The 27,051-nt window shown below is 45.7% G+C and overlaps 1 protein-coding gene across 1 annotated transcript; it reads right to left on the bottom strand.

The window, feature by feature from the left end:
• Window positions 1–1,322: 1,322 nt before the first annotated feature.
• Window positions 1,323–26,490, bottom strand: LOC121093834 (neurotrypsin-like). Its single transcript, XM_040606722.1, has 17 exons — window positions 23,788–26,490; window positions 23,258–23,696; window positions 22,421–22,737; window positions 20,242–20,287; window positions 18,632–18,868; window positions 17,149–17,272; window positions 16,268–16,443; window positions 15,645–15,792; window positions 14,675–14,853; window positions 14,135–14,276; window positions 12,792–12,994; window positions 11,648–11,789; window positions 11,213–11,418; window positions 10,592–10,670; window positions 9,509–9,631; window positions 8,704–8,984; window positions 1,323–6,709 (listed from the first exon to the last, which is right to left on the bottom strand). Exons 3-17 carry the CDS (start codon window positions 22,490–22,492, stop codon window positions 6,399–6,401), a joined length of 2,469 nt encoding a protein of 822 aa, XP_040462656.1. The 5' UTR covers window positions 22,493–22,737; window positions 23,258–23,696; window positions 23,788–26,490; the 3' UTR covers window positions 1,323–6,398.
• Between the last annotated feature and the right edge of the window lie 561 nt (window positions 26,491–27,051).

Raw genomic sequence — 27,051 nt, 5'->3', positions numbered from 1 at the left:
GTAACCCCCTCTAGCCATGCCAGTTTAAGAGTGTTACAGCACCCAGTCCAGCAACCCAAGGCTGGCTAGCTGTATACTGTCTTTCTCCATTAGAAAGAGGAAATTGTGCCCAAGAAAGATTTTTTTTTAATGCCAGTGGTAACACCTGAATGCCCACCACCTTCTCTCCCAATATGGTAGCTATCCTATTAGAAAAGTGCATAAAGTAAAGCCCAGTTTCCTCCTGATTCCTATTTCAGTTTCAAAATCCAAAGCCAGCTATCTTGCAGCGGGCAATCTGAAACAAGTAAGCTCATGCCATACACTCCTCCCAAGCCTTTTCACCACATGAAGGCAGCAGTCAAGTGCTTTAATACAAAACATGAGACTTGACAGTCTTGTAACCTTAACCACAGTTTCGACTTCATTTCTTTCCCAGGCAGTGACTACAGAGGAGCGCTGCAGAACTGACTTGGTGAAACAGTGCCTGCTGACATGTGGAAGGCCAGCTAAAATGCCTGCGCTCTGCTTCCCAGTTTTGCACAAGAGAGGAAATGTAGGTAGGTGTAAAAAACCCCAAAGGCAGACACGAAGCGAGGGAGGTGTTAACCACAAGCAGCTCTTTCTTCAGTGAGTGCATGTCAATTCCCAACAGCAGGCTGGAGTTGGCACACACAAAAAATTGTACACTAAAATACTTGGAGTCTACAGGCATCAGCTACACCAAGCCCCGGTCTAACCCTAATGACCTGGGAAGGTCAGTGCAGTAGAAGTGACCTTGCAAGGAACTGGAGTGCTCTTCCAAACATAAATGCTTTTTATAATTATTTTTTTGCATACAGCAATGCAGGTGTTAGCAGTAGGGGGAGAAGAACAGTGTTCTTGCATCGGAGGCTCATTTAAACTGCATCTCCCTCCCGCTTCCACTTTTCCACAGGCTGGCTTTAATTCTTAGAGTGGGGACACGTGAATCCTAGACTGAAAGACAACTAAATAATGCTGAACAAGTTTGTTCATAGCTAGTACAGAATGATTGCCTCTAACAAAAAATTATAAAGCTGATATATTAAATCCTGTTAAGTTCTAATTGCAATGTATCAACCTGCAGAGACCACTTACCTGTTCTAAACGGCCAAAAATGTGGCATTTGAAGAACCATTGCATTTCATTGTAATGGTAGCTAACGTGATGCTTACTTCGTGACACGCTTTAGCATGTTAAAGCTGCCCTAAAAATAACATTAATACAGAAATTTAATTAGCTTAATTCAGTGCTGGAAAAAATCCTAAAACCTGCCCTTGGAACAGATTCCTTTATTAAAAATAAGACAGAGCCCCACACAGTCACAGTATAATCCATTTATTAACACACCTTGTGAGCCATTGGTGTTGATCCAGGGGATATGACAGTTTTGGCACTTGACTGATTTCAGAGGTGCTCAGCCCCTGGTTAGCAGAAAGGGATTTTAAGACGACTGAGTGGACTACTACACAAGTGAGTTTTATTTCTTTAGGTGGGACATTAAATATTTTTCTGAACAAATAATACAGCACAAGAGATGTGCATTGGTGCAGGTCACAGTGCCTCATTCCACAAGGAGTGGTCCCAAGCTGGTTACCACCAGGGGCCATTCTGTTCCCCCCGGCTGCAAGAAACTCCCCGCAAGTCTGTCAAGATGGTGTTAAATCACACAGCACAGTTCATGTCTCAAAAGCTGTCATCTGATTGCTGAATATACACACAAAAATCTGTCTTCAAGTGGTTGATGGATCACTGCAGCTTTTTTGGGGGATGAAGAGACTTCAGGATATTGGCTTCAGAAAGGAAGGAAGACAGACAAAAGGCAGGCCTACCTCTCTTACCCCTGAGATAGCAAATATCCATGGTCCTGGTTCCTCACCAATGCCTCCACTAACACCTTTGAGAAAGTGATCTGTTATTCTCTGCTACAAGCGTAAAAAGATTACAAGGGTAATCGACATCCTGTCCAGGTTAATAAACAGCTGCCTGATTAATTACAGCATATAATATAATTCATAGAAATCATCAGAACAGTACTCAGCTACAGGAAAGGGATAAATCTTTAATCCAGCTTCAGCTGGCCAAAGCCTGGACTGGTGTCAAGACAGGACTGGTAAGGGTACCAGTGCAGGCACTGCAGGTCAGGAAGACACCAGCACTGGGTCAGCCTTTGTAAAGCACTGGGGTATCCCCTCAAAGAGGGGTACCTGGAGCACTAATAGCTGCTCCTTAGACCCTTACCATAGCCACATTTCTACTCCTGCCAATGCTCCCAGCCAGTCATAGTGACGTTCCCTTTCTCAAATAACCAGCATGTGCCATGCTGCTACGGGAGTGCTGTCTCATGGCATCCACGCAGCACAGTGCAGCTACCAGCAACAGTGACTGAGCAATCAGCTCCTGAAAATAGTGTATGTTCATTAGCCTTATCCAACGGACTAATGGTGCAAAGACTGATGAATGTATCAGCCCTACAAGTATGTCAGCCAAGGCAAAGCCCCACACAGCTGGTCAGGTTCTCCCTGCCCAGAGCTGCGTTATGCTCCCCAGCCATACCCACAGCAACTGCTCTGCACTCAGGGGCTGCTGCAGCTGCCTGAGACACAAGGGGAACTTAACCTTGGCTGGTTTTCATCCCGTTGTAGCCAGGCTGCCGCCAAGACCACACTAGCGAGTTTAAAGCCAGCTCCAGCGTACATACATAACACACATACAGCATTTCCTACTGTGGGAAATAAAAAATAATACTGAAAATAATCAGCAGATGGCATAGCCTCCCCTGGCAAACTGCATTCAGTTCTGATTACCAAAGCTTAAAGATCCAGCAGAAAAAGAAGACATGGCAAGACTGTCAGCATGTTATCAGATAGATAGACAGTTTGGGTTAAAGAGAGACAGAGAAGCCAGTTTTAGAAAAGGGACTACCTCTAGAATAATGGTCAACAGAGAATATAAAGCCAGGCCCATTATTTCCTCTGATAGCTGAGAACACAAGGACAGATGGGATTCAATGAAAACAAAAGGCAATTAATTCAGGAGCCATAAAAAGAAATTATGTGCTACAGAGAATAAAATTATATTCGTTCTCTGAGATTGGTTCTCAAAATTATATTGAGGCTGAGAGTTTAGTTGGATTAAATACAGGATTAAACAACTATATGGAAGATGAAGACTGTTTACATTAAATAGCTTTTTAAAAGTTAGGGATATAAACTCTCACGCTTCAGAAAAAAAAAAGAATCACAAAAGGATGGCGCATAGTGTTTGTACAACACCTTGAGGACCAAGCACTTGTACTTCTATTTGCTGTGATAATAACAGTAATGCAAGTAATTAATTTAAATGGGCCAAGAACAAAATTCCCCAAAAGGAAAGGTTGTTAAAACTTGTTTGGTACAAACTCACATGTACTATCCTTCAAAACATCTGCTGCTGGCCAACATTAAGTACAAAATACAGTCCTAGGGTGGCTGAGTGCCGCTCATCCAACCACACAGTTCCAGTAAGCCTCGGTGGCAAAGCATGTGAGTTTGGTTTGGGCCACAGTCCCAGCTTAAACAGTAAAGAGCAACAGTGGTGCTCTGAAAAACAGGTCAGGAGAATTGAGGAGAATATTGGCAGGCTTGCCTATAGTACCAGTAGGGTGTAAAAGCAGGTGAAGGAGATTGGATATTTCCTTCCCTCCTCCTGGCTCATGTAGGACTCACGGGCTGTTAATTACAGGATTTGCACAGCTTTCACAGTGACAAGACCTAGGAGAAAGAAATACTTTGAACTAGTACATGGGCATTTCAGAAGTCAATGCCAGGCCTGTGTCTCACTCATGTTACATGGTAATTCATTCTAACTCCTGAATTGGAACGAGCTAAGTAGGCTTAGGGAAATAACCTCATAGTTTCAGTCCTTTGGGTGTTTCTGTACCTGTTGTGGTTATGGGTATAAACTGAAAGATCAAAACAGGTCAAACTAGAGATGTGACAGCACCCAAGGCACAGAAACTCCGTTTCAGCTGCCGTAGCATGCTGGCTTGGGGGAGGCCGAAGCTAAAAGCCAAATCCCTCCATATTTCCCAGACAGGTACTGTTGCTGCCAGTGTGGAACTTGGCATTCATTTAATTCCCCACAAGACCAGAGGTCTGTGACACAACTGCCATCAGTCCTCCTGTCATTTTAATTCCTGGGAGATAAGGAGCAGTCTGCAGCTTGTATCTTAGGGACTCTGCCAGCAGCTGTAGGACAACAGAGCCAACATGGAGCCAAGCACAGCGCTGCCAAAGCACCAAGCCTGGCACTTCAGCAGGCTTATCAGCACAAGCTGCACTGCAGACATTCAGCCTCTCGAGAAGAGGCACAAACAGATCAGATCTGTCTCAAGGGCCACTTTGCAGGGGTTCCGACATTGCATGCTTTAAAGATTCCTACAATCCTTTTATAAAATAAAGTTTTCAAGCAGGATTTTTAAACAGTCCATTGCAACACCGATGACCCAACTATCCTATAATCCCTGGAGAGGGTAAATGGAACTGTTCAGTTTAGCATCCACACACAAAAATCAGCTACCTAGCCAGGTCAGCACCTTTACATGAAGCTGTTTTCTAGGAGACAAATTAAAGCTTTTAGTAATCACTACTTATTGAACCCAAGGCAATTTTAAGGAACCCATCACCACATGCCCTGTAATATGACATTGCTAATCCACAGGCTGCGCTCTGCCTTCTGTTCTTGCCTTGGTAACACCTCGGTGCCTTGAGTGCAGACCTCCTAGACAGCAGGCCAGTGCCTGACCCCATCATTGCCTACCCTACAGTGCATAAGCAAATCCAAAACACACACATCTGGCACAAGTTCTGTATGTCTATTACTATTCCATGTTCAGGTCCTTGGTTATACATCAAAGCTTACTGCCCCTGCTCCTGAGCAGACCTGTCCTCTCTCTGGCTTGCCTACACATAGTAAGAAGTCACTGTGCACTGCACAACTGTTAATGCACTTAGCCCCTCCATCTATTTTTATACTTTTCTGCTTACTTGAGAATAGTAAATTAACTTACAAAAGTGCTTAAGGCCTAAGAGGAAACTCTTCATTTGTTTGCATGAGAAGAAGTACTCAGTAACTCCTGCTTTCTTAAGAGAAAGCATTATTTCTGTTCAGGCTAAGAACTACAGCTTGATGTCAGTGCCTGCATACCCTTGAGTTAAGTCAGTTTATTCCCGCTGAGAGGCATAAAAAGAGAAATAGTGCAAAGAAGAGAAGAGAGGAAGCATAGCCCAGAGGCTGCAAGAATAGGACGCAGGAGTGAGTAATTTGCTTGAGGTGTATCTATACCTCAGGAGTATTCCTGTGTTTCATGGGACAATTGTGAACACAGAGATATTAAAGACTAACGTCACAAATAAAGGGCAGCTAATAGCTGTGGTGAATAAGGTACCAAAAGAAAATTCCTGCAGAGCTGTTAAATCATGATTCAACACCTGAATGTTTGAAATTAACATTACACTTGGATTTAAAGAAAAATAACATGTCTATTCAGCCTTTTGACATCACATTTTTAAGTTCTTCATAGTAATCACGAGGGAAAAAAAACTATTGTCTCTTAAAAATGAAGATTTAGTCTCACACCAACAACTGATTCTAAGAGTTGCTGCTTTAAGGGAAAAAAATAATGAAACAAACACAAAAGAACCACTATATTGAGAAAGAAGCAATAAAACCAAAGCATCTGGCAGCTGGAAATGTGTGATGGAGGATTACAGCAGGAGGCACAAACATCTCTTAGTAGGGACAGACACTTTAAAGGGATTGTATGGGAGCAGACCTACTATTCAGAAAAGAAAAGGTTCCCCCTAGAGACATAACAGGGAAGGAAAAAAAAAAAAACCCAGCTGTTGGCCTGTTCCTCAGCTCAGGTCAAATCTTCTAATTCCTGGAACTGAAGAGAGCTGTTATAAAAAAATATCTGAAGTTTTCCACTATGCCAGAGCCTGGTGCCATCTTCCAAGCATCTCAGCTCTCCTTGCAACATTTTTCAACTGTGCAAACTACAAAAACAGGAATAGATTTGCAGAGGCAGGTATCTCTCCACTTCTACCATTTGTGTGTGCCAGGGCAAAGGAACAAATGTGATTGTATTACAGGACTCTGATAGTCAGAGCAACATAGACTCATCATTCTTAGCAGTGTGCACCTGCTTTCTCTGCTCAGAGGTTATGGACTAAAGTGAAAACAAAGACTTTGAAGAATCAGCCACAACTGTTTTTCTCCCAGTTCTACGTTAAAGTCTTTTACCAGTGTCCAATGAGAAAATAAATCTTCATCAGTCACCAGGCCAGAAGCCACAGCCTTCTGCTGCTGCAGGACAAAAAGGACCATATGTTGAAGCTCCTAGAGCTCAGACATTTTCATTTTAGCCTGGTCACTTTCTTGATCCAGGGTACGTATTTGCTGACCTTTGTGTACACACCGGGGGAATCCTTCCGGCCACAGCCGTAACCCCAAGAAGTAATCCCCAAAATGATCCAGCGTCCATTTGACCTCTGACACATGAGTGGCCCTCCACTGTCACCTTGGCAGCTGTCCACCCGTTTATCTTCAGAGAGGTTTCCAGCACAAATCATGCGGTTAGTGAACTTCTGCCCATAACGGACCTCACAGTCTTCCCGTGGGAGAAGAGGCACCACTCCCTGCAGGAGGGTTCTTGAATAGGACTTCCCTGGAACAGAACAGACCAGGCAGACCAACTCATAGAATCACAGAATGGTTTGGATTGGAAGGGACCTCAAAGACCATCTCATTCCAGCCCCCTGCCATGGGCAGGGACACCTTCCACTAGGCCCAGGTTGCCCAAAGCCCTGTCCCACCTGGCCTTGAGCACTGCCAGGGACGGGGCACCCACAGCTTTGCTGGGCAACCAGTTCCAGTGCCTCACCACCCTCACAGTAAAGAATTTCTTCCTAATATCTAATCTAAATCTGCCCTCTCTCAGTTTAAAGCCACTCCCCCTTGTCCTCTCACTACATGCCCTTGTAGAAAGTCCCTTGCCAGCTTTCTTGTAGGCCCCCTTTAGGTGCAGACAACAGCAGCAACCTAGAGCAACAGTGCTCTGAACAAAAATAGGTATTTGTACATTTCATGTCAAGACTGCAGCACCAAAATAGGCCATGCTCAGCATTTCTGAACCATCAGACCTTCAGAAAACAGGGCTGCCAAGCCAGACCACAAAAAAGAGCTGTGAGATCAAAGAAATGGGGAAAAGGTTGGAGAAAAAGGTTAGATCAAAGAACAAGTCTTACTTCTAGTTCTGCCAACAAGTAACTTGAACCTTGTTCAATTTATTTCACCTCTCTGAGCCTCCCTTCCTCCTCCGTAAAACAAGGGCAGTGTTTTCTCAAAAGACTAAATGCAGTCGTATTTGTAAACCACTCAGTTCTCGGAGAAGCTTTGAAAGGTGCTTCAGAGGCATCCAAATATTATTCAAAGAAAGCTAACTTCATCTTCAGCCAGATTTGTCTCTATTTGCTCAAATCTATTACTGCAGCCTTGCTCAGAACAGAAGGTTCATGTGCTATATTAGAGTATGACCTTTCTCTGCCCAAGGTTTATGGTGAATTTACAAGGTAGTAGGTAACGGCCCCTCTCATTGGAAAAGCCAGGTTTGGCACGTGGGGGGATTCTAGCCATTAAACTCCAGTACAGCTTAAGAGAGTTACATGGCTAAATTGCTCGTTGATTGTCTCCAGACACCCTGGAGTGACACATGCACCTGGTGCAACTGACTCCAAAGGCAAATGTATACTTGCAGTTCAACACGTGGGGTGACAGCTGGGAAGGATGGGTAAGCCAAAAATCAGCAGACAAGCTCCTGGGGCTATTTGCCTTTTGGCAGCAAGTCTTTCTGAACATGTGGGGCTTCGCTGCAATCACAGCAGCCCCAGAAAGGCCTCCTTGCCCCAAGCCCTGCATTGCACTTCCGATGCTCAAATGTGGGAAGACTGGACAGCCAGTGATAAAGCTTTGTTAAGAGTTTAAAGCTGTCTCCAGACCTTGCTATTGCATCCATGTCAGGACTCCACCAAGCCCAGCATTCTAAAACATCACCTTGAGAAACTATTTAATAATGAATACTTCCTAGAATATTCCCTGCTCCCTTTTACCTAGGAAGATCCATAGCAATGTGCTGCAAGAGGACAGGTACAGGCTGCCTTGAACCTAGCACAGAAACCAGCCTCAAAGCCCAGCTGTTCCTGTGGCAACATCCAGGGACATGGAGCAAGGCAGTTGGAGGGAGATTCCTTCCACCTCTAAGTCCCCGCTTCACTACTACAGCATCATGAAGAAGGCAGGAGGTCACAGAAACATGGGGGCCTCCCGCAGGCTTTGTACACCAACTCTGCACAGGCTGCTGCCTAAGGGGTCTGCTGTGGGCAAACGTGTAGAAAGGGTAAGAAAGAGAGGGCTGTGGCCAGATGGCAGCATTGCAGAGGGATGCTATGGCAACCCAAACTTCCACCACAGGCAGGCTCAAGAAGCCTAAAATCAGAAGAAAGCATGATGGCACAAAAGTCACCTTGCCTCCCTGCACCAGCACAGACAATAGGAGCAATAAGAACACCCCCTTGAGTTGTGCAGATGTAAATTAATGACCCATGCAGGCTTCTGAACCCAGGCTCCTCCACCTTTCTTGCCCCTCAAAGCCCCATCACTCACCTGTGTCTCCCCAGCCAGAGATGATGCAGGCTTGCCTGTTGATGTCAGACTTCTCTTTCCTGTTGGGCAGGCAGACAGGCAGAACGTGGCGATTGAAGGAGAGACAGTGCCCCTCTCTGCCCCGCATCCGGACCAGGGCAATGTCATTATCATTGCTGCCGGCCCAGTAGTTCCTGTGAAGGACAATCCGCTCCACAGGCAGCTCCCTCTCAAACTCATCCTTCACACCTGTGTGGTAGTCACCCACCCGCAGCAGGTAGCGCCGTACATCAACACCAAACCTGAAGAAAAAGAGACTCAAGATCTTGACACTCCTGCGAAGAGGGAAACAGACTCACACAAGTCTCCATTGCTATGAGACCAATAAGGTACCGCCAGTTATGGGACTGTGGGTCCTCTTTAACAGATGTGATAATGCCAGCTGTTGCAGTCAAAGGGTGTCCCAAATCACTGTCTACAATGCACAGGACTTTTTTTTTTTTTTCCCTACAAAAAGGGCTACAATAGTTGCAACAGGCTTGTGACCTTAAGTCTTCCCGGTTCCTCAAAGCACTACAGAACAGCAAAATGATGGTGCCCTTTAAGTTGTAAACCCTCAAAGTTAAGAGGGCAGGTGTAAGCAGTGAAGGATAAAGCAAGCCTCTACTGAGTCATCCCCATAAGTGCTCCATGATCACACACATCATAACCTGAAGGTCTTGGTTTAGAAACTTTAATCATGTGGTTCCACTGGGCTGGGAGGATAACCTTGTAGGAGGTTATCTTGTTCATCATATCCCTCAGGGCTCCCCACTCACAAATGTACCTTTTGAAGCAGTGGGCTGCAGTCACCACCCAGCAGCTGCTGATCAGTGTTGCTCCACACAACAGACGAGTATCTTGACGAAAACCTTTCAACCGGAGTGAGGCCTGCCATGGCCAACCACCTCTGAAGAAGAAAGAGAGGAGTAAAAGGTGTCACACACATGGGAGCTGTATTCTTCCCATCCACTCTGCCCCACCTGGGCTCAGCTGGCATTTACTTGGGTCACAGCAAACCCACGCAACACTACAGACATGGGGAGGAGCGGCTGGGAAGCTGACTGGCAGAAGGGGACCTGCAGGGGCTGGTTGACAGCCAGCTGAACATGAGCCAGCAGTGTACCCAGGTGGCCAAGAAGGCCAACGGCATCCTGGCTTGTATCTGAAACAGTGTGGCCAGCAGGACCAGGGCAGTCATCATCCCCCTGTACTTGGCACTGGGGGGGCCACACCTTGAATCCTGTGTTCGGTTTTGGGCCCCTCGCTACAAGACATTGAGGTGCTGGAGCATGCCCAGAGCAGGGCAGCGGAGCTGGGGAAGGGTCTGGAGCACCAGTCTGATGGGGAGCAGCTGAGGAAACTGCGGGTGTTTAGTCTGGAGAGGAGGCGGCTCAGGAGGGACCTCATTGCTCTCTACAGCTGACTGAAAGGAAGCTGTAGCAAGGTGGGAGTTGGTCCCCTCCCCCAGATGAAAAGCAATAGGACAAGAGGAAATGGCCTCAAATTGTGCCAGGGGAGGTTTAGGTTGGATATTAGGAAAAATTTCTTCACTGAAAGGTTGGTCAAGCATTGGAACAGGCTGCTGCGGGAGGTGGTGGAGTCACCATCCCTGGAGGTATTTAAAAAATACGTGGTTTAGTGGTGGCCTTGGCAGTGCTGGGTTAACAGTTGGACTTGATGATCTTAAAGGTCTTTTCCAACCTAAATGATTCTATGATTCTTCCCTAGACAGGCCCACTGGTTCAAATGAAGTTCAAAAATCACTAGTGAAAATGTGTTAGTGTACTCAGCATTTGTCAGGCCGTTTCCAGAGCCTGTAGGAAAGCTGGAACCAGTTCTGGCTTTCCCAGCAATTACAGGGTAGTACCTGAGAGACTTGTTTCCACCTATGATCCTTTTCTTGCGACGGTGAAGCAGGCGCATCCCACACGCACCAAACTCTGGACCTGCACAGCAAAGTTAGAGCAGTTGGGTAGGTATTTAAGCTCTTGCTGTCACAGAGCCAAATACCATTCACCTTCCACAAGGGCATTAATCTGCATGGTAGTTGACTGTATTGTGTTGTGCGTGTGGAATTCACAGATTTGATCCCATAGGTTTGGTGGAGGTGCTTACCTGCAGTATCTGTAGTTTTATGCCAGGAACGGGACCTCTACAGCTATTTCCTCAGTACACTAAAACTCAAAGTTTGCTCATAGTTACTGCTCTAAGGAAGGGTATGGTGACTTGGCTGTGCGGAAGTTCTGCAGGCTCAAAGGCCTGACATGGGTGGAGCTCCTCAGACGAGTCTGGAGCACCCTGTGCTCCTAAGGCTGAGACAATGAAAACAAGGAAAAAATAGGAGGTGCAGGACAGGACATGCATATTTTGCAGGCAATGTTTCAGCCAAAGAGAAGAACTACCAGAAAAAAGCATAAAAGCATAAAAGCATGGTGAGATCCTACAGCTGGCACTCCAGATTTCTGCACAGAGGAAATGGGCACATCACCTGTTCTCCTGATATCTTGGACCTTCTCTTCCACATAGTCACAGATCACACCAGCATCCTCACTGTGCCAGCAGCTGTGAATCCCGGTGTCAGGCCTGACACATTGCCCCAGGGCGTGCTCTGTGCCACTGCATTCTATGTTGTCCAGATGGATAGGCCCATGGCCTTCGCCGAAATAAGCCATTGCCCTGGCTTTTGCTGTACCGCTGCAATCAGAGAGAGGGTTGCTAATCTGCAGTAAGCAGGAGGCAGGTGAACCTGATGCACCAGCACATTTTAAGAGAAATAACATTTATGCATCGCTCCACACACAGACCCTCAAGCTTATGTGGGTATGCCAAAACTAAGAAACAAAGCCCCCCAAAACAGGTCCAGAAAGAAGCAATCACCCTCAGAGCTGTTTCTATCTGTAAATGAATCTACCAGAACTCTTACCTGAATCCCAGCTGCCGGCAAACCACTGCAGCATCTCTGTCCGTCCAGCCATTATCACAGACACTGCCCCACTGCCCATTCAGGAACACCTCAACCCGTCCCTCCTTGGTGCTCTCTCCATCTACCAGCCGCACAGGAGGCCCTAAGGGATGAAACAGATGGGTTGCTGTGAGCAAAACCACCAGAGAGCATGAAGTGCCCAGAACTTGGGTTCCACAGGAAAAAATTAATCCCAGCTATCAGTAAGCTTAAAGAAAAAAGAAAAAAAGGAGTGTTTCTATATGAAGGCATTTCACCTCTGTGCTAAACCAGGAGACTACATACATAATAATTTATTTAATGCTTACTGGAAATCATTAGTGAATCATATTCTGAAAGCTGACTAAAGAGAACAAGAACAGAAGGAAAGTTATTAACACCTGAGCCAAGAGTGGACAAGCTTAAACATGCCTGGGAAAGAAATCCATTGAATTATAAAACTATTACATTATTCTAAGCAAGAGAAGAGTTCTACATCCAGGAAAAACACAAATGTTGGATGCCGTCTATTTCAATAAAAAAAATATCTGACAAATTGGAAAGTCTCCTGGAGCAGGGAAAGGGGAGAGTATCAGGTCTCGTATAAATGAAGAAATTATGCTAACTGGGAATACATTCACGATTTTTAATTAAAAGAGTGCCATCCCCACAAGAGAGTGCAAATTTCCACACAACAGCCCCTCATATCTGAAGTCCTCTTGTCTTGGCAAGGTGTGACACTAACATAACTACACCAGTTTCCCCAAAGGTCTAGTTAAAAGTGTCCCGTGTTCCTGCAGACGGGGGGCTGAGGCATCTCAGCAGTAAGCAATGGCATGCTAAGGCAGCCACCGTTCCTCAGCCCCTCAGGCTTGTTTTGGAGACCACCAACACAATTCTCTCCACTTTCAGTTTCTCTGCAGGTCTGGCCATAGGACTGGTGGAGCCACAGCTCTGCGGCTCTGCCCCAAGACAGCCAGGGCTCATTCCTAGGAATCCTCCCCAAAAAGCAGCCCCCTCACTGAAACAGCACAGGGAAGACTCCCACATCTGTCAGAGCTTCCAAAGGGGCAGACCAGCAGGTGAGACTTCCCCACCATCCAAGGCAAGAGGCAAGGCGAGTTACCCAGGCTGCCATCCATGACTGTGTTGCTCTCTGGAGAACAGCGGACTCCCACGTCCTCAGCATGTGAGCAGTCATGTTGCCCCCAGTTGCTGTGGGGACAGTCCAGGAGGGATAGCTCTGTCCCCACACAAGCCACATCATCCAGTAAGATAAAGCCTTGGCCAGCAGCATAGTCCCCTTCGGAGGCCAGGGTAGCAGGGCCACTAGAGGAAGGAAACAGAACGTAACATGAGGTTCATTAAAACTCTTTAATCCCACAGACGGACCCAAGCTCAGACCCAAAGGGAAACTCCCCTGCGGAGCTCATCTGTGATATCAGTGGCCTCCTGAACTAAACCATTCAGTCACACACAGGATGGAGACCAAGCAGCTTGCACATCTCACCAGATTCAGCTTTCAGGGAGGCGCCCCCAGACAAGTCCATTTGCTAGTGTCTTGCCAAAGGCACGGTCATTACAGCACGGAGGGCCAGCTATATCACAGAGGCTGCTTTGCAGACATGACACCAGGTACATCAATTTGGGGAGTGGCTAGCAGAGGAGGCATCAAAAATATCAACACTGAAGTATTTCTACTACTTTTTATAGGAAGTGGCTACCTGGAAATGAAATGCAGAAAGCTGCAAACTTTTAGGCCACTACAAGAGATAACACAGTATGCAGCTGAACTCAAAGGGAAGAATTTAGTATTTTTTCAGTCTATAAAGCTGAAATTTTCAAAGGATACCCTAATCATATTTTAAAAAATCCACCAAAAAACCAAAACTTTACTGGCTCCAAGACTACATTATCCTGATTTTGAATCTTCCTCAAACTCATACCTGGAAGGACAACAGTTCAGCAACAGACTGAAAGAAAAGCATTATGAAAATCCCTAATACTTCTCTTTTTTCGCCTTGACAGTCTATGTTCAACTACTGAAGCAGGTGACATGTCTAGCTGACAGAGCAGATGGGTGATATCTTTTAGCTGACAGAGCAGAACGGGTGGCAGTGCTGAGCTGATACACCTGCAAATTTAAGGAATGTTAAGAGAACTTTCTGACTTTGGTTTTCATAAAGATGGTACCAAGCCTGTTAGCTGCTTTCAAAACAGGATGAGGCAAGATATAATATTTTTTTCTTCTCCACCCCCCCCCCCCCCCCCCCCCCCCCCCGCCCCCGGAAAGGATGTGGATACCTTTTAATCCGTCCTGAATAAAGTTGTATAATGGTGATAACCCTTCTAATAAAGACAGCATTGAAGGATTAAGGTCCAGCCTATCCCAGTGAAGGTGATGGAATCTAATCCTTGAAATGAGGAAGCAGAGACACCACACACACACACACACACACTCAGTCCTACCTGAAGCCCAGCTGCCTGCAGACCACCTGTGCACCAAGGTCTGTCCAGCCATCATCGCATACTGTGCCCCAGTCACCGTTGTAATAAACTTCTACCCTGCCTTCGTTGGGACTGTGGCCACCAGCCAGCCTGACAGTGCCCTCTGCAAGGGGTGGGAGAAGGAAAGGTCAGCGCTCGGCAGGGGAGGAAAGCAAGAGCCTGTGCCCCACTGCTGAGGCCTCTGTACAGCCCATGACTGAAAGAACAAAAGACGCAGATGGAGTGGGTACTCAAACATTCCTCACTCCAAAACATGCCTATCTGTCAGAGGAGGATTTACCTCAGCCTTTCCGTACCACCAGTGGGAAGCCATGGGAGCCGCACTAAGCCTGGCTTTGATCCCACCCAGTGCTTGCTCTCTGCCTCCACACCTGGCAGCCCTTGTAGGGGCCACAGATGGAAGCCCTGCAGGACCCTGAAGCAGGGGGGCTATCTGCTGAGCAAGCTGTGTAATATGGGACTAAGACTGGCCACATCTGACATAGAACTGTAGATCTGTACCTGTGAAAGGGTCGCAGGAGACCCCAGCGTCTTCAATGTGGTCGCAGTTCTGCTGTCCCCAGTCACTCTTCTTGCACTGGTCAAGTGAAAGCTCATTGCCTGAGCACTCCACTTCATCCAGCAGGATTGGGCCAGATCCCTGCCCATAGTGAGCCCACGACAAGGCTTTTGGGTTCCCACTGCAAACATTACAGAAATGTATGCTCAGCAAGGAAAATCACAGTGTCGTCCCCGCAGATTCTGCCTTGCACAGGGACTCTCCTATGCTAGGTCAGTGTCCTCCCATTGACAATCTGTATTTCTGACACAGTGTTGCCAGCTGTTAATTACAATATGTTATTGGAAAGTTTTATAATGAGACCTTCCAACACATAACAAAAATGTGCCTGCACCACAAACAGTTCAGGCAGCCGGGGAGTTCTAAGGACAATGATTTGCAATCTCAGTAACAGGCAAAACCCCCAAAGACTGAGAGATCTTTTGGTTTTCAAGAATGCTCAGTATACAACAGCTCCCACATTAAGTGCTAAATGGCGCATGGGAGAATGAGGTGCTCTCTCTTGCCTTCCTGTTTGAAGAGGATAAGGGCAGTCAGTGAAACTGGCGGTGTTTAAACTTAACCAAGCAAGCAACTGCAGTTCACATGTGGAAACCACCATGACAAGTTGTCACTGAGGCCAAGAAGATTTGCATTAGGACGTGTGTGCAAAAATAAAGAAGGATAAACACAAACAAACCTTAGGTAGGAATGCACCAACTTTTTTTTTTCACAGCATAAACCTATAAAACTGACAGGATTTAAAGCACAAAATCCCTTTACAGGATGATCAGTCCAGAATTCTCTTTCCCAGGTTTTCTGTATACCTCCTATAGAAAGGGCTGGTACTATATATAGTGAGGGGACATGCTCTCACGTTCATCACTCTGCATACTTCTGTTACCACTCCATAACGTACAGTGGTGAAATTACCTGAGTCCCAGCTGCCTACAGACTACTTCAGCATCCTCATCATCCCACTGGTCATCACAGATGGTGCCCCACTTGCCATCATGGTAAACCTCCACTCGTCCTTCAAAGCTCTCCTTTCCCCCAACTAAACGCAGCGGGGCACCTACACCTGTGCTTCAAGAAAGGGAAAGAGCACAACAGAACAAGACAGAGACAAAACACATCCAGCAGCTCAGGGTGTAGAACCATTCACCAGCCAGAGGAGCTCTTGGGCTGCTCTCATCCCACCCTACCAGATCGTCCCCTCTAGAACCCAGAGAAGCACCCATGACCAGGGTGCTGCTGGTCCAGGGATGGCTCTTTAACTGGCTGCTGTGGTGACTAGGACTTTGCTGCCTACAGACAAAAACTTGGTTTGATAAAAAGCAGATGTTGTCATAAGCAACAGCCATCTTTCAGTGACTGTAGAAGTATGCCCACTCTGCGAATTTGTTCCACTGGAAGGAAGATAACCACCTGTATAGCAGGTGAAAGAAAAACATGCTCCAATGACTTGCTCTCCACAGCTTCACAACCTTAGATTTTACATCTTATCAGCAACATTAATGGAAGAAACAGGGAGTGAACCTCCCCTGGAGATTTACCTTCTGGAGGGACACAGGTTACCATGGCACTCCCCTGGTTACAAGCTCCTGACATAGCTTTCCGATAGCCACACTGCAGCAGGGCTTTCTCATCCCCGTGGCAGTTTGCTGACTGCAGGTGCAGCGGAACAGGCCACAGTCTGGGATGACTCTTCTTCCCAGCCGTGCCGATCTCACTGGTACAGAGAACACAACAGAGTGATGAAATGCTGTAGCACTGTTTGACTTACAAGCTCCCCTCAGTTCTTGTGACTCTCCAGTCCAGCTGTGCCATTTCACATCCCAGTGCGCCCAGTTGATTGGGAGTGCATAAAGGGGTGGCCACTTACAGTCTAACGGGACCACGCAAAGCGCTCCCCACCACCTAACCCATTTTGTGTTCTTATTTACTGCAGAGGAGTTGATCTGGTCAGAAATGGCATCCTTGTTTGAAAGTGGTGAACAAACCCATCAACAGGTTCAAACACCAAAATATCTGAATCACCCTCTTTCTTCTCTGTGGACCTTCTCCCCTTGCTGTTTGCAAGTTTGAAGGCCCAAATCCCAGTTTCCCAAAGAGGCTGCATGGTCTCAAAATTTCTATTAGATCACTACAGTAGCTCCTGCTGGTAATACTAAAAAGGGGATACAATGTCACAGCTCACTCATCACAGTCTGGAGCATTGAGCAGAAACTACCATTTTAAAAAAACCTTGCAAATGCTGCATTGGGCATAGCCACAGAAAGAAAATAGTACCGAAGGACCCTTGTAAGTGGGAAGCGAGCCCACAAAACAAACTCCCCCAGCCAACACAGTACGCCAGAGGGGCTGTAACCACAGCGGCTGTTCTTTCAAAGGCCATGTGAACATGTAAATCTCACAACCAGACCAAGGTTCTCACCTGAGACCTAGCTGCCTGCAGACAACACTGGCATCCCAGTCAGTCCAGTGGTCAGCACAGATGGTGCCCCAGAGTCCATTGAAGTACAACTCCACACTACTATCTTCAGCCAACCGCACAGCACCTTCCAAAAGAGAACAAAACAAAACAAAACAAGCGGCTATCTTCTGTCAGAGGTTTCAGACTGGCATGTCTTGGACTTGCATGTAGCTGAGCTGGACCGCACTTGGCTTCTCTCACTCCTGTTTTGCTTGTTTTGCTGGTGCTGTCACTGAAGTGACTTGCATGCAGGAGTGCAGGACACAGCACCTTCCCGCTTCCAGCAACAGCTGCTCAGAAGGATGGCTGGAGCTATGTTCTTCTCAAAGCCATGGTAAAATATTGGCAGGAAACTTGGCTTCTGCCACAGCTCCTGGATTTTCCTGTGAAACGGGGATAATTTTACATGCTCCCTTGAAAAGATGCATGGAAATGGCAGGCTCTAATTCCTTCTGACACTCCACTGATTTATTTCCCACTGACTACTTCATCTACAAGACTCACTGTTGCTACAACTGTTGTTCAGTAACAACAGGTGAATCCTCTTTAATCTCTCTGGGAAAAGCAAGTGCCAGTGTAAATGCCCTTTCAATTCCCACTGCACCACAAATATCTACCACTGTTTAGAAAGCACATCTCCTCACTCAGTTATGTATTGGGAGAAGGATACACCTTCTGTCTGTAGCACCACGATGCAGGCACACAGCACAACTACATTTGTATCGTTCACTTTAAGGAAGCCACCTTTGAAAGCACTTCCACTGGCAAGGGAAAATACTTTGTAATTTCAGTTATTAAAGTGGTACTTCATCTGTTTTGCAAAATGTGGGAGAAGCAAGGAAGGCCAGAAGACAGGAGGACAAACAAAAGTTTCAAGAATGTTACAGTGGAGTCAGCACATTGAGAGTGCTCAGCTCCCTTGCATGCCTCAAAGTAAGCAGCAGTCCTTGAGTCAACATCGTGAGGAATTTTAAAGCAAGCCTGTGACCAACCTTGCCACAGAAGACTTACAAACCTAGCCAACAAGATTTTTCCCTGTTGTATTTGAACCGCTACACTTACACAAGGAGAGCTCTGATACAGACACTTAAGGAGCAGGAGTGGGTTGTTTTCCACATAACTTAAACTGTTTCCAAAGTGGCATAAGTTAACAGTAAGAAAAAAAAAAAAAAAGAAGCTTCCTTGTATGAGAATAAAACATCTATACAAGGCGTTATGACAACCGCAGCTTAAATCCACCCCCTACTATATACAGACGTTCTTCTCCCACACAGGCTGTTCTCTAGCCCTAATTATTTTGACAATTTGGAACAGTTATTGTATTGTGCTTCTTTCACAAGGTGTCCCACCTGCTGCTTGCAAGTCTCTGCAGCACACATTTCTGGCCCGAGCCCCCTGAGACAGTCCAGCTTGGGCACCGGCAGAGACATGCAGCAGCCCTTACCTTGATTACAGTCGCAGTTAGCCCAGCCGATGGCTCCTGATGCAAGCCGGTAGAAGCACCAGGGTGTAGTTCCCCCATCCGGGTTCCTGCAGTGGTTGTGGTCCCCCAAGCCACGGTCTGGGTACTGCTGAACATAATCAGGGAACTCTGCCCAGTTGAGGCACTCTGCCCCAGCCTCAGTGACCGCCAGTGAGCCGTTGTAATACCCGAGAGGTCCAATGCCACACACGCTGGACGCTGGGCACAGGAAGGGAGCTGTCAGCATCACTTAAGGCATCACACACGAGGGCTCAGACAAGCTGGGAGATAGCAGCTGATCTCCTGAAACACCTCATGTGTCTGCAGCCTTCTTTGCTACTTGCTTGATTTCAATTCTTCAAGGCAGCTGCCCAAAGAACACTTATAATACGCACTACAAACCAATCTGGAAGTCGTGAACTGCCCAGACAGACCTTTGAAACGTGTTAACTCCAGGCCCACACATGGACAAGTTGAACGGTTCCCATTACCACTTATTTCCATAGAAGTATTCATTCGGAGCAGCACTTGAGCCTGGCACACACTCCTCCACTTCCTTCCCCACCTGCTTTGGCACCTGAATAAGATACTTTTAAATTTGATCCTGGGCTCTTTAGAAGATTAATTGCCTGTCTAAATCGATTGAAATTGAGAAGAGTTTCAAATTAACTATAATTTCATTCTGTAAAGTGGGAAGGTGGGAAATGACACTGTGTTTCACTGTAGGTACGTTCCCTATACCCATTAGCACATCGCCTGGCTTATCTGCACATGCCCAATGCACAGGAAAGGAAAGGGAACCTATGCTGGGGAGAAGTGCAGGTGCCAATGTTCCAGGCCAGTGCCCATGTGAAATATCTCATGTAAAGAAACCGCAACAATTAATTTAATATGGTCTTTAACAGAAGAAAACTCTCCATTCATGATCCTGAAATAACAGAGAGAGAAACCAGAACCAGATTCTGTGTGAAGGTGGGCTTTTTAGAGCCCCTAACCTGGGAAGAGCAGACTCAGAAAGGGATAACAGTTATAGCCCTATTCACTGAATAAACACAGAGAAGCCAACACTTTCAGAAAACCCTTCTGCCATAAGGACATGTAGGGCAAACAGCAAGGGCACAAAGAAACTTTGTCTCATGCCATTTGCCTTCTAGCCACTGCCAAGGCCAGAGGGGGTAAGTGACAGGCGTAGGTTAACTTCAAGGTATAAAAATCAGAAGCAGTTACAGGTAGGTGTCTGGAAAACACACTGTGCGCTTTGCATCAGCTGAGGAGGGGTACAAGAATTCAGTAGTTATTAGAGCGGAGGAAACGTGAGCATGCAAAAAAGACTAAGGCAGAGAAAGAAGTGAAAGGAAAAGAGTGTGGGAGGAATAGGGAACTGCAAGAGTATTAGACATGAAAGAGAAAGAAAGCAGTCTGGCCATTTTGGGGAAGGAGATAAACAGACACTGAGGCAGGAGAAAAGACTGAAGAAGTGATGGAAAGAAAAGAAGAAAACCAGACAGCAGTGGCTCATTGTACCTATGGTCTCATCACCATTGCAGGAAAGAATGTGCCTGATGACTGAATTAATAACTTCTTGTTCTTACCTGCACTCTGCAAATGGTTTTGGTTGGGCTGGGATCCCAGGAAAGCCTGGGAAAAAAAACAGAGCAAAAGCAGAGATGATTATCCGATGAAATAAACATGGGCATGTCCTAAAAGCAGCTCAGCCTTTTGCTGCTTCAGGCAAATACACCCCAGTAACCAGCCTCTTCCCTGCTCTCCCCATTGCTCCTCTCCAAACCCTATCACAGCTCTGCCCACTAACAGCAAAATGAATAGTTGCTGGCCTACAGAGATTTACCCTTGATCTAAGCACTACCTTACAGGGCTCTGCTTGTTCTTTTCGAGCAGAATTGGAAGCTTAAGTGAGATGCCTATGGAAGGAAAAGCTAGAAGAAATTCATTGTTACTAGTGAGTAAAATAATGAATAACCATTAATTCTCTCCGTTTGTAGGGCAAGCCACCACCTATGGCCACAGTGGCAAATAGAGATATATCTATGTGATGGGATGATGCCCCCAAGGAACGCTGTGTTAAAATAGTAATAAACATCCACATACCAAGTGGCATAACACCTAAAGAAGAAAACCCAACAAGACTTTATTGAGGATTTTGTTTCTAATACATGAGAAGATGATACGGCCTATGATATTATTATCCAAATGGGGTTAAATAGCTAAGAACCAAAAATATGAAACACAGTCCTCAGAATTCCAGCATCCTGCCTGGTCTCAAAACTGCATTTCCTCTTACAGGCAGTGTTTTTGGTGGTTATAACTTGACTGCTGGCTTAGAGATAGGGATCTCCACTCAACACCATTACATGGTGTACAAGCAGGTGCAAGATCTTCACAGACCCAGAGTGAAAAAAAAGAAACTGTACAGGCTTCTGGTAGCTCCTTGTAGTTCAATTCATTTCTAAATACTTTCTAATTAACATTTATAATGCCTTTATATTAACAAGGAGCTGTAATTCACAGAGCAGAGGTATGCATATAAAGAATACTAGCTATGGCAAATGGTTCTTGTTGGGTTGTTTTTTTTTATTTCAAAATGCAGTAATTTTGATTCTCCCAGCTTTACCTCCACCTGGAAAAGGGAACAGTAAAATTTGGAATTAAACCAAATCCACTTCTGGAATAAGCACAGATAGTTCCCATAGATACCTGACAAGAATGACACCTACTCATGGCAGATGTCATTTTCAAATCAAGCTTGTGAGTATGGACCAGCAGGTGTTGACAACCACAGCCAAGCTCCAGCGTCAAGCTCCAGAAGTCAGAACGTGACACTGCACATTGAAGATGAATTCCTGGCATGCTTCAGAAACAGCAGATCAGATCTCAGGTGCATGTGCGCAACGGGACACACAGATGAAACAACATATAACTGGAAAATCCTTTTCAGCCAAAAATCCATCTGCCTGCACGTATCAGGCTATTGCAAGCCCGTATAAAGGCCTGTGAACTGACAAGGTTGAAGGACTTGTCCGAGGATCTCTAAGCTCTTTGCAAAGAGCAGAAAGTGAGCCAAGCTACACTTCTGTGACTGCACCAAACATATGACTGAGCCACAATCCAGGTCCCTCAACTCCTAGGTTTTAGTATGCACCTGCACACACATGTAAGCCTGCAGGCGATAGAGGGATGGGCTGTACTAATAACAGGCTATATATGAAAGCCTGAACCGGCTCCTTTTGGAGACAGACCGTAAATGAAAGAGCTGCAGTCCAAGCAATATACTTCCCTTATAATGAAAGATCAGTTGCTGCCAGTTCCAGTAGCAGCTTCCAAAATACCCCAGCACTGACCATCTCCAAATTTTAGTGCAAACAGCCTGTGCTGCAGTCGCTGCCCCAGGTCCGTGTGGCTATAAATCATCTGTCCACAACAGCAATAGGGGTAATCAGTCAATCAGCAAAGAACAGAAACAAAGGATCTCTCCTGCCAGGGTCACTGCAGTGCCTGAGAAACATAGGAAACCTGAGCCAAAGCATCTGCAAGCCCTAGTGCATCCTTCTTTCCTGCTTTGTTTCCTTTTCTAAATTCCATATGCACAACGAAATAAATCCCTCCCTGAGCCGCCTAGCCCTTCTCAGGGACCACAGCTGCCTAGATGCCTTGGAAAAGATATTCAAGTAATAACAAGATCCACTTACAGCAAGGATATTAAAAGAGCCATGTGACTTCTTACAAACAGATAGAAGAATAACCATTTCTTACCTCCATGCATCTGAGACAGGATAACAGACCTAAGAGCTTTACCAGGAGCCCAAGTACTTTGGGGACCTCCATCCCTCCTGTGCAAAGTGAGCAGAAGCTTCCTCAAGCATCACATTCACGCTCAGCTGCTGCCTCCTCCCCGAGCTCTGCAGCTGGGTTTCTCCGGGAGCAGGGCACTAGCCGCTCCGCCCCAGAGGGAGCGGGATGCCTCTTCCATTTCTATGCAGGGAAAGGGATGCACGGGATCAAAGTTCCCAGCAGCGTCTCAGAATTTCACTTTCCCCTTTCTCTCCTCATCTCTTCTCCTTGGTTCTTCTCTTTGGAAAGGGGAAAAAGAAGGAAGAGAAAGGAAGGAAGAGAACATGCCCCAGGATTTCTCTAGCACCCTGAAAAACAGGAGGTGGCAAGCGTGGGCAGGTGGGGCACAGCGTGCACCCCACTGTCTCTGCCTTTGCTCGCTCGCTCCCCTCCCGCAACGCTGCCTTCCCCCGGCAGCCTCTGCCCTCTCCCTGAAGCACAAAGGCTACGGCGGGGAGCCGGGGCTGTATCCTGCTGCCAAACCTCCAGAAGCAACGCCGGAGAAGGAAAGGGCTTGTGCGCGTACACTTGCCAGAGATTAGACGTGCTGGAAAGAATCTGGACTTTATCCCCCACCCCCCAGCTGCCTCCTCAATTAGCTGCTTGCAGCTTCCTGAGGTCAGACTCTCAGATTTGAGCCCAGGTAAATGGGAGCCAGAAAACTTTAGATAAAGCAGCTTCTAGATCTCCCTGTGGAAAGCCCACAGGTGGCACAGCCCTCTCCAGGACACACTCCCAGTTTTCAGCCCCACATCTTACCACCATGCCTACTGCCTCCAGAGATCTTTTCCATCGAGTGTCTTCTTGACCTTGGGCTGCAAAGTCGTTTTCACTCGATTGGCTAGGATGCTTTCCAGAGGGTTGATCATTATTGTATTGCTATGGACAATCCTGTGGGGGTTTTTAGTGCTTTCAAGTTTACTGCTCCTTCATATGAATTAAGATTAGAGGCTACCACAAAAGTTTGAAACATTATTAAACCCAGGAAAGGAACTGGTCCATTTGATGCTGTTCAGTCTTGGAAATTTTTTTACACATGCCCTGTGTCAGTCCTCAGCTCAGTCTGAGCATTTCATATATTTATATTCTGATTTTGGAGGGGTTAACTCCTGGTGTTCTGCAGCATGAAACATGAAGGTCACCTTAAGAAATGAGCTCACTTCTGGCCAAGTCTGCTGAGTAGCATTTCCAAAGACACCTTCAACATAAAAACAAGGAATGGGCTGATAAAAATCCATTGGCTTGACAAAAAGCCTCTTCTCTTCCCTCAGTTATTGCCCATTACTTACATCACATGCCAGTTTTGTGTTGCCTCATCCTCAGCCACTTGTCAAAGGCAAGGAAATTTCACTACATGCTGGACCTTTTACAGGAGTCACTGAGTGGCAGGAGGGAGACCTTTCTGGAGTGGATTTGTACCACAGTGTATTCTGGACACGCTGGATCTGGCCAAGAATTACACTGGGTTAATTAGGAGCAAATCTCCTATATCCTCGCAGTGAGGGAGGCAGACGATCAGGGCAACAGGGGATGGAAATAGCTTATATGCTACAGCACGCTGTAATTCTCAGGCAGCACTAGCAAAAAAAGGCAAAGCAAAATGAAAAGATGGGAATGTGTTGGAATTTAGAACACTTACTCCAGTGAAAACACAAGGAAAGGATATACTGGAGGCAGCAACAGAAAAATCTACTAGCATTCAGGGAAATGTGCTCCTTAGTCAGAAGTAGAGGGGTTGCTGATACCCCTTCAGAGCTCCCATAAGACGCACATCTATTTAGCCCTCTGACACATACTAAGAGTGTTTAAAACCTCTAGCAAAAGCCTGTACTGGATTCCTCTCACAGTAGCTTGTAAGTTGCTTCCCTCTTAAGGCAAGGCTTTCCTAGGTAAAGTGATTTCCCAGACAGTGATATTAAAGGAAGCACAGATCGGTGCACCAAAAGCCACAGAAGTCCAAGTTTGGCATTCAGTTTCTGGAGGAATGACAAGCTGTGCAAAGATACAGCAGGTTTTGCAGTTGTCTCCTCTGTGATGGGTCCTCCTTTGGAACTATTTCCTTCTTGCCTTTATGACATCTTGAGAGAGGTGGAGCTCAGATTTTCCAAAGCTTCTCATGGCTGCACAGCCCTCCCCAAGGTGGAGAGGAAGACCAAGAAGGAAATCATAACAATATGACTATGGCAGTTTAGATAGGTAACATATCTAAAGATAAGGTAAAACAGACCTTGAACTCTTTTGTGTGGGCAAGTTTGAAGTAGCTGTAAATCCCCAAGTCTGCTATTTAACACAAGTTACCTTCTCACCCTGATATAAGCATAGTTCCTACAGTCTTTCTGTCTTGATTTTTCCAGATTATTATGTACTGACCCTTCTGAACATGACGTACCATCTTCTAAAACGTTCTTGGCTCTCTAGAACTCAACCTATTTCTCCTGAACTGGCAGGACTACTATTCATTAAGACCAGCTGAAATAATCAGTGCTTCCTCCCTAAGAGATCTTCAGCGAAAGCCCAAAGAAGAGAGGTAGTTAACAGCAATCATACCCAGACCCAGTATAATACTCGAGCTGTGAGGAACAGGAATAAGATCAAGGAATTCCAGCAGATTTGCTTAAATCCTTTAAATCCGACTTAGGAGGGTAGAACAGCTAGTCAGCTTTTGTTTAATTCTTTCCCCACCATGCAATCACATACAGGTCTCTGCAGCAACGTTCTTAACCAGTGGGCTCAGCACCAGAACCCAGTTTTCTTTTATTCCCTGCAACAGCATCATGGGGTGGTACAAGCCCTGAACTCTGAGAGGGCAGTGTCATTCACTGCAGTTATGCACATGGATTATTAATGGAATGATCTCCAATATAAGCATGACACAGAATGTGTTTAAACACTCAATATAAGCTTAAGAGTGAGATATGGGGAAATAGCAGCAGCTCAAATTGCCAAGGACAATCAGTAACTGGAGATTTTTTGGTTACAGTATGGGATCCTGAGCCAGAGGAACTGCAAGAGTACTTTTAAAAGAAGCACTGTAAAACCAGGGTGCATGTGAACAGCATTCTCTTTCCTTCCTTCTTCCTCCAAATAAATGCATTCCTTTGAGAACTGGAAAACCTTAGCATAGTAATTTCAAGCTTCTAGAAGACATGTAAAAGGTCAGAAAAACCCCCAAACAACTGAATTTGTGAAGCAGTAAAATCCAAAAATAGCTGTCCAGATTACTGGGAGCTGCACCAAATTTCAGAAGTAAAAACAGAACAAAAAAGTGTTAGTTTCTCTGTTACAGCCTCTTATATAATGAGACAGATCTTCACAGCCACGAGAGTTTGGTACATTCAGCACAGCTGCTAGTTTAAGAGGCACAAAACCACACTTGCACTATAAATTTTAATACAAAGAAAGAAAAAGCATCGTCAACAGAAGTGAATTCAGAAATTATCAGTTCCTCACTCCCAGCTTAGCTTGTCCCCCTCAGAAATGAAGAATCAGCAAGTAGCTCTCCTTTTTAGAGAGCATCTTTTGCACTGAAAATGCAAAATGTCATAGAACCAAAGCATTCTCCCAAACCTGTACATGGACATCATGTTCTTACTGACCCCAAGTCCTCTGAAAGACCCAATTATGCCATAATAGCAACAACAGAATAAGCTACCCAGTGGAATAACCCACTAATGAGCCATTGTAAGTAACAGTTAAACAAAAATTGCTTCAGTAACTTGAAAGCATACACCTGACCGGTATCTATAGGATAAACAGGTACTGGCCTGGGGCTTCAGCTCCACACAAACTCTACAGTCACATGTGAGTAATCACAGCCTGTGTGTGTCTGACACCCTTCTTACTCTGCTTTTTTTTTCTTTATGCCCTAAAAAATTAGTGACATAAATGCTCATATCATTAGTTCTCTGAGAGTTCTTACCAGTTAGGTACTGATCCTAAAACAACAGGGACCTGCCTGCAGTTTTGTGGTCCTCCAGTGAAAAAAACCCAACCAAATAAAAACTAACAATTAATTACACAATTTCAGTATCAGTCTGTACTTGAACTCTGTCTTCCCTTTTAGTTTTTTTTACCAAACAACGGAACATTTTGTTGAAGATTATGAGTTGCCCCAGCCAAACAACAGTCTTGCATTATTTTATTATAGAACAGACAACATGATCGATTTGACATGGCACCATACCTGTCCCACCTGCAAATCAGAGGGCCTAAATCACAAGCTTCAACACTGAAGTTATATTTGATCCTTACCAATGTATTGTGTATTAACAAGGTATTTTGCTGCAGACTTCTTCCTCATTCTACAGCCGCCTTGTACAGCAGCAGGAATTAAAAACATTTTGAGAGGAACCAAACTGTGTATACATACACGTATGAGTCATGAGATTACTATCAATTTTAAGTTGGCTCAATGTCTGGGCCTGAGCACTTTTTGATAGTGGCTCAGAAGTTAGGCAGGAAGCTTATACTTGAGGAAAAATCACCCCCTAACCGTGAGAAAAGGTATTTACATGCCTTCCTAGAAGATGGTATTTCACAGCAAGGACCTGGCT

Source organism: Falco naumanni, chromosome 9 (assembly GCF_017639655.2).
Source record: "Falco naumanni isolate bFalNau1 chromosome 9, bFalNau1.pat, whole genome shotgun sequence".
In the NCBI taxonomy this organism is placed as follows: domain Eukaryota; kingdom Metazoa; phylum Chordata; class Aves; order Falconiformes; family Falconidae; genus Falco; species Falco naumanni.
The sequence above is the reverse complement of the archived record's forward strand: the minus strand, read 5'-3'. Positions and strand labels throughout refer to the sequence as shown.

Excerpts from the sequence above, each read along its gene's own strand:
- LOC121093834 (XM_040606722.1), bottom strand. The coding sequence starts at position 22,492 with ATGGAGGTCCCCAAAGTACTTGGGCTCCTGGTAAAGCTCTTAGGTCTG. Across the intron at positions 18,869-20,241 it reads AAACCATTTGCAGAGTGCAG|CGTCCAGCGTGTGTGGCATT; the intron begins GTAAGAACAAGA and ends TCCTGTGCCCAG. Across the intron at positions 6,710-8,703 it reads CTCTGGCTGGGGAGACACAG|GGAAGTCCTATTCAAGAACC; the intron begins GTGAGTGATGGG and ends GTTCTGTTCCAG.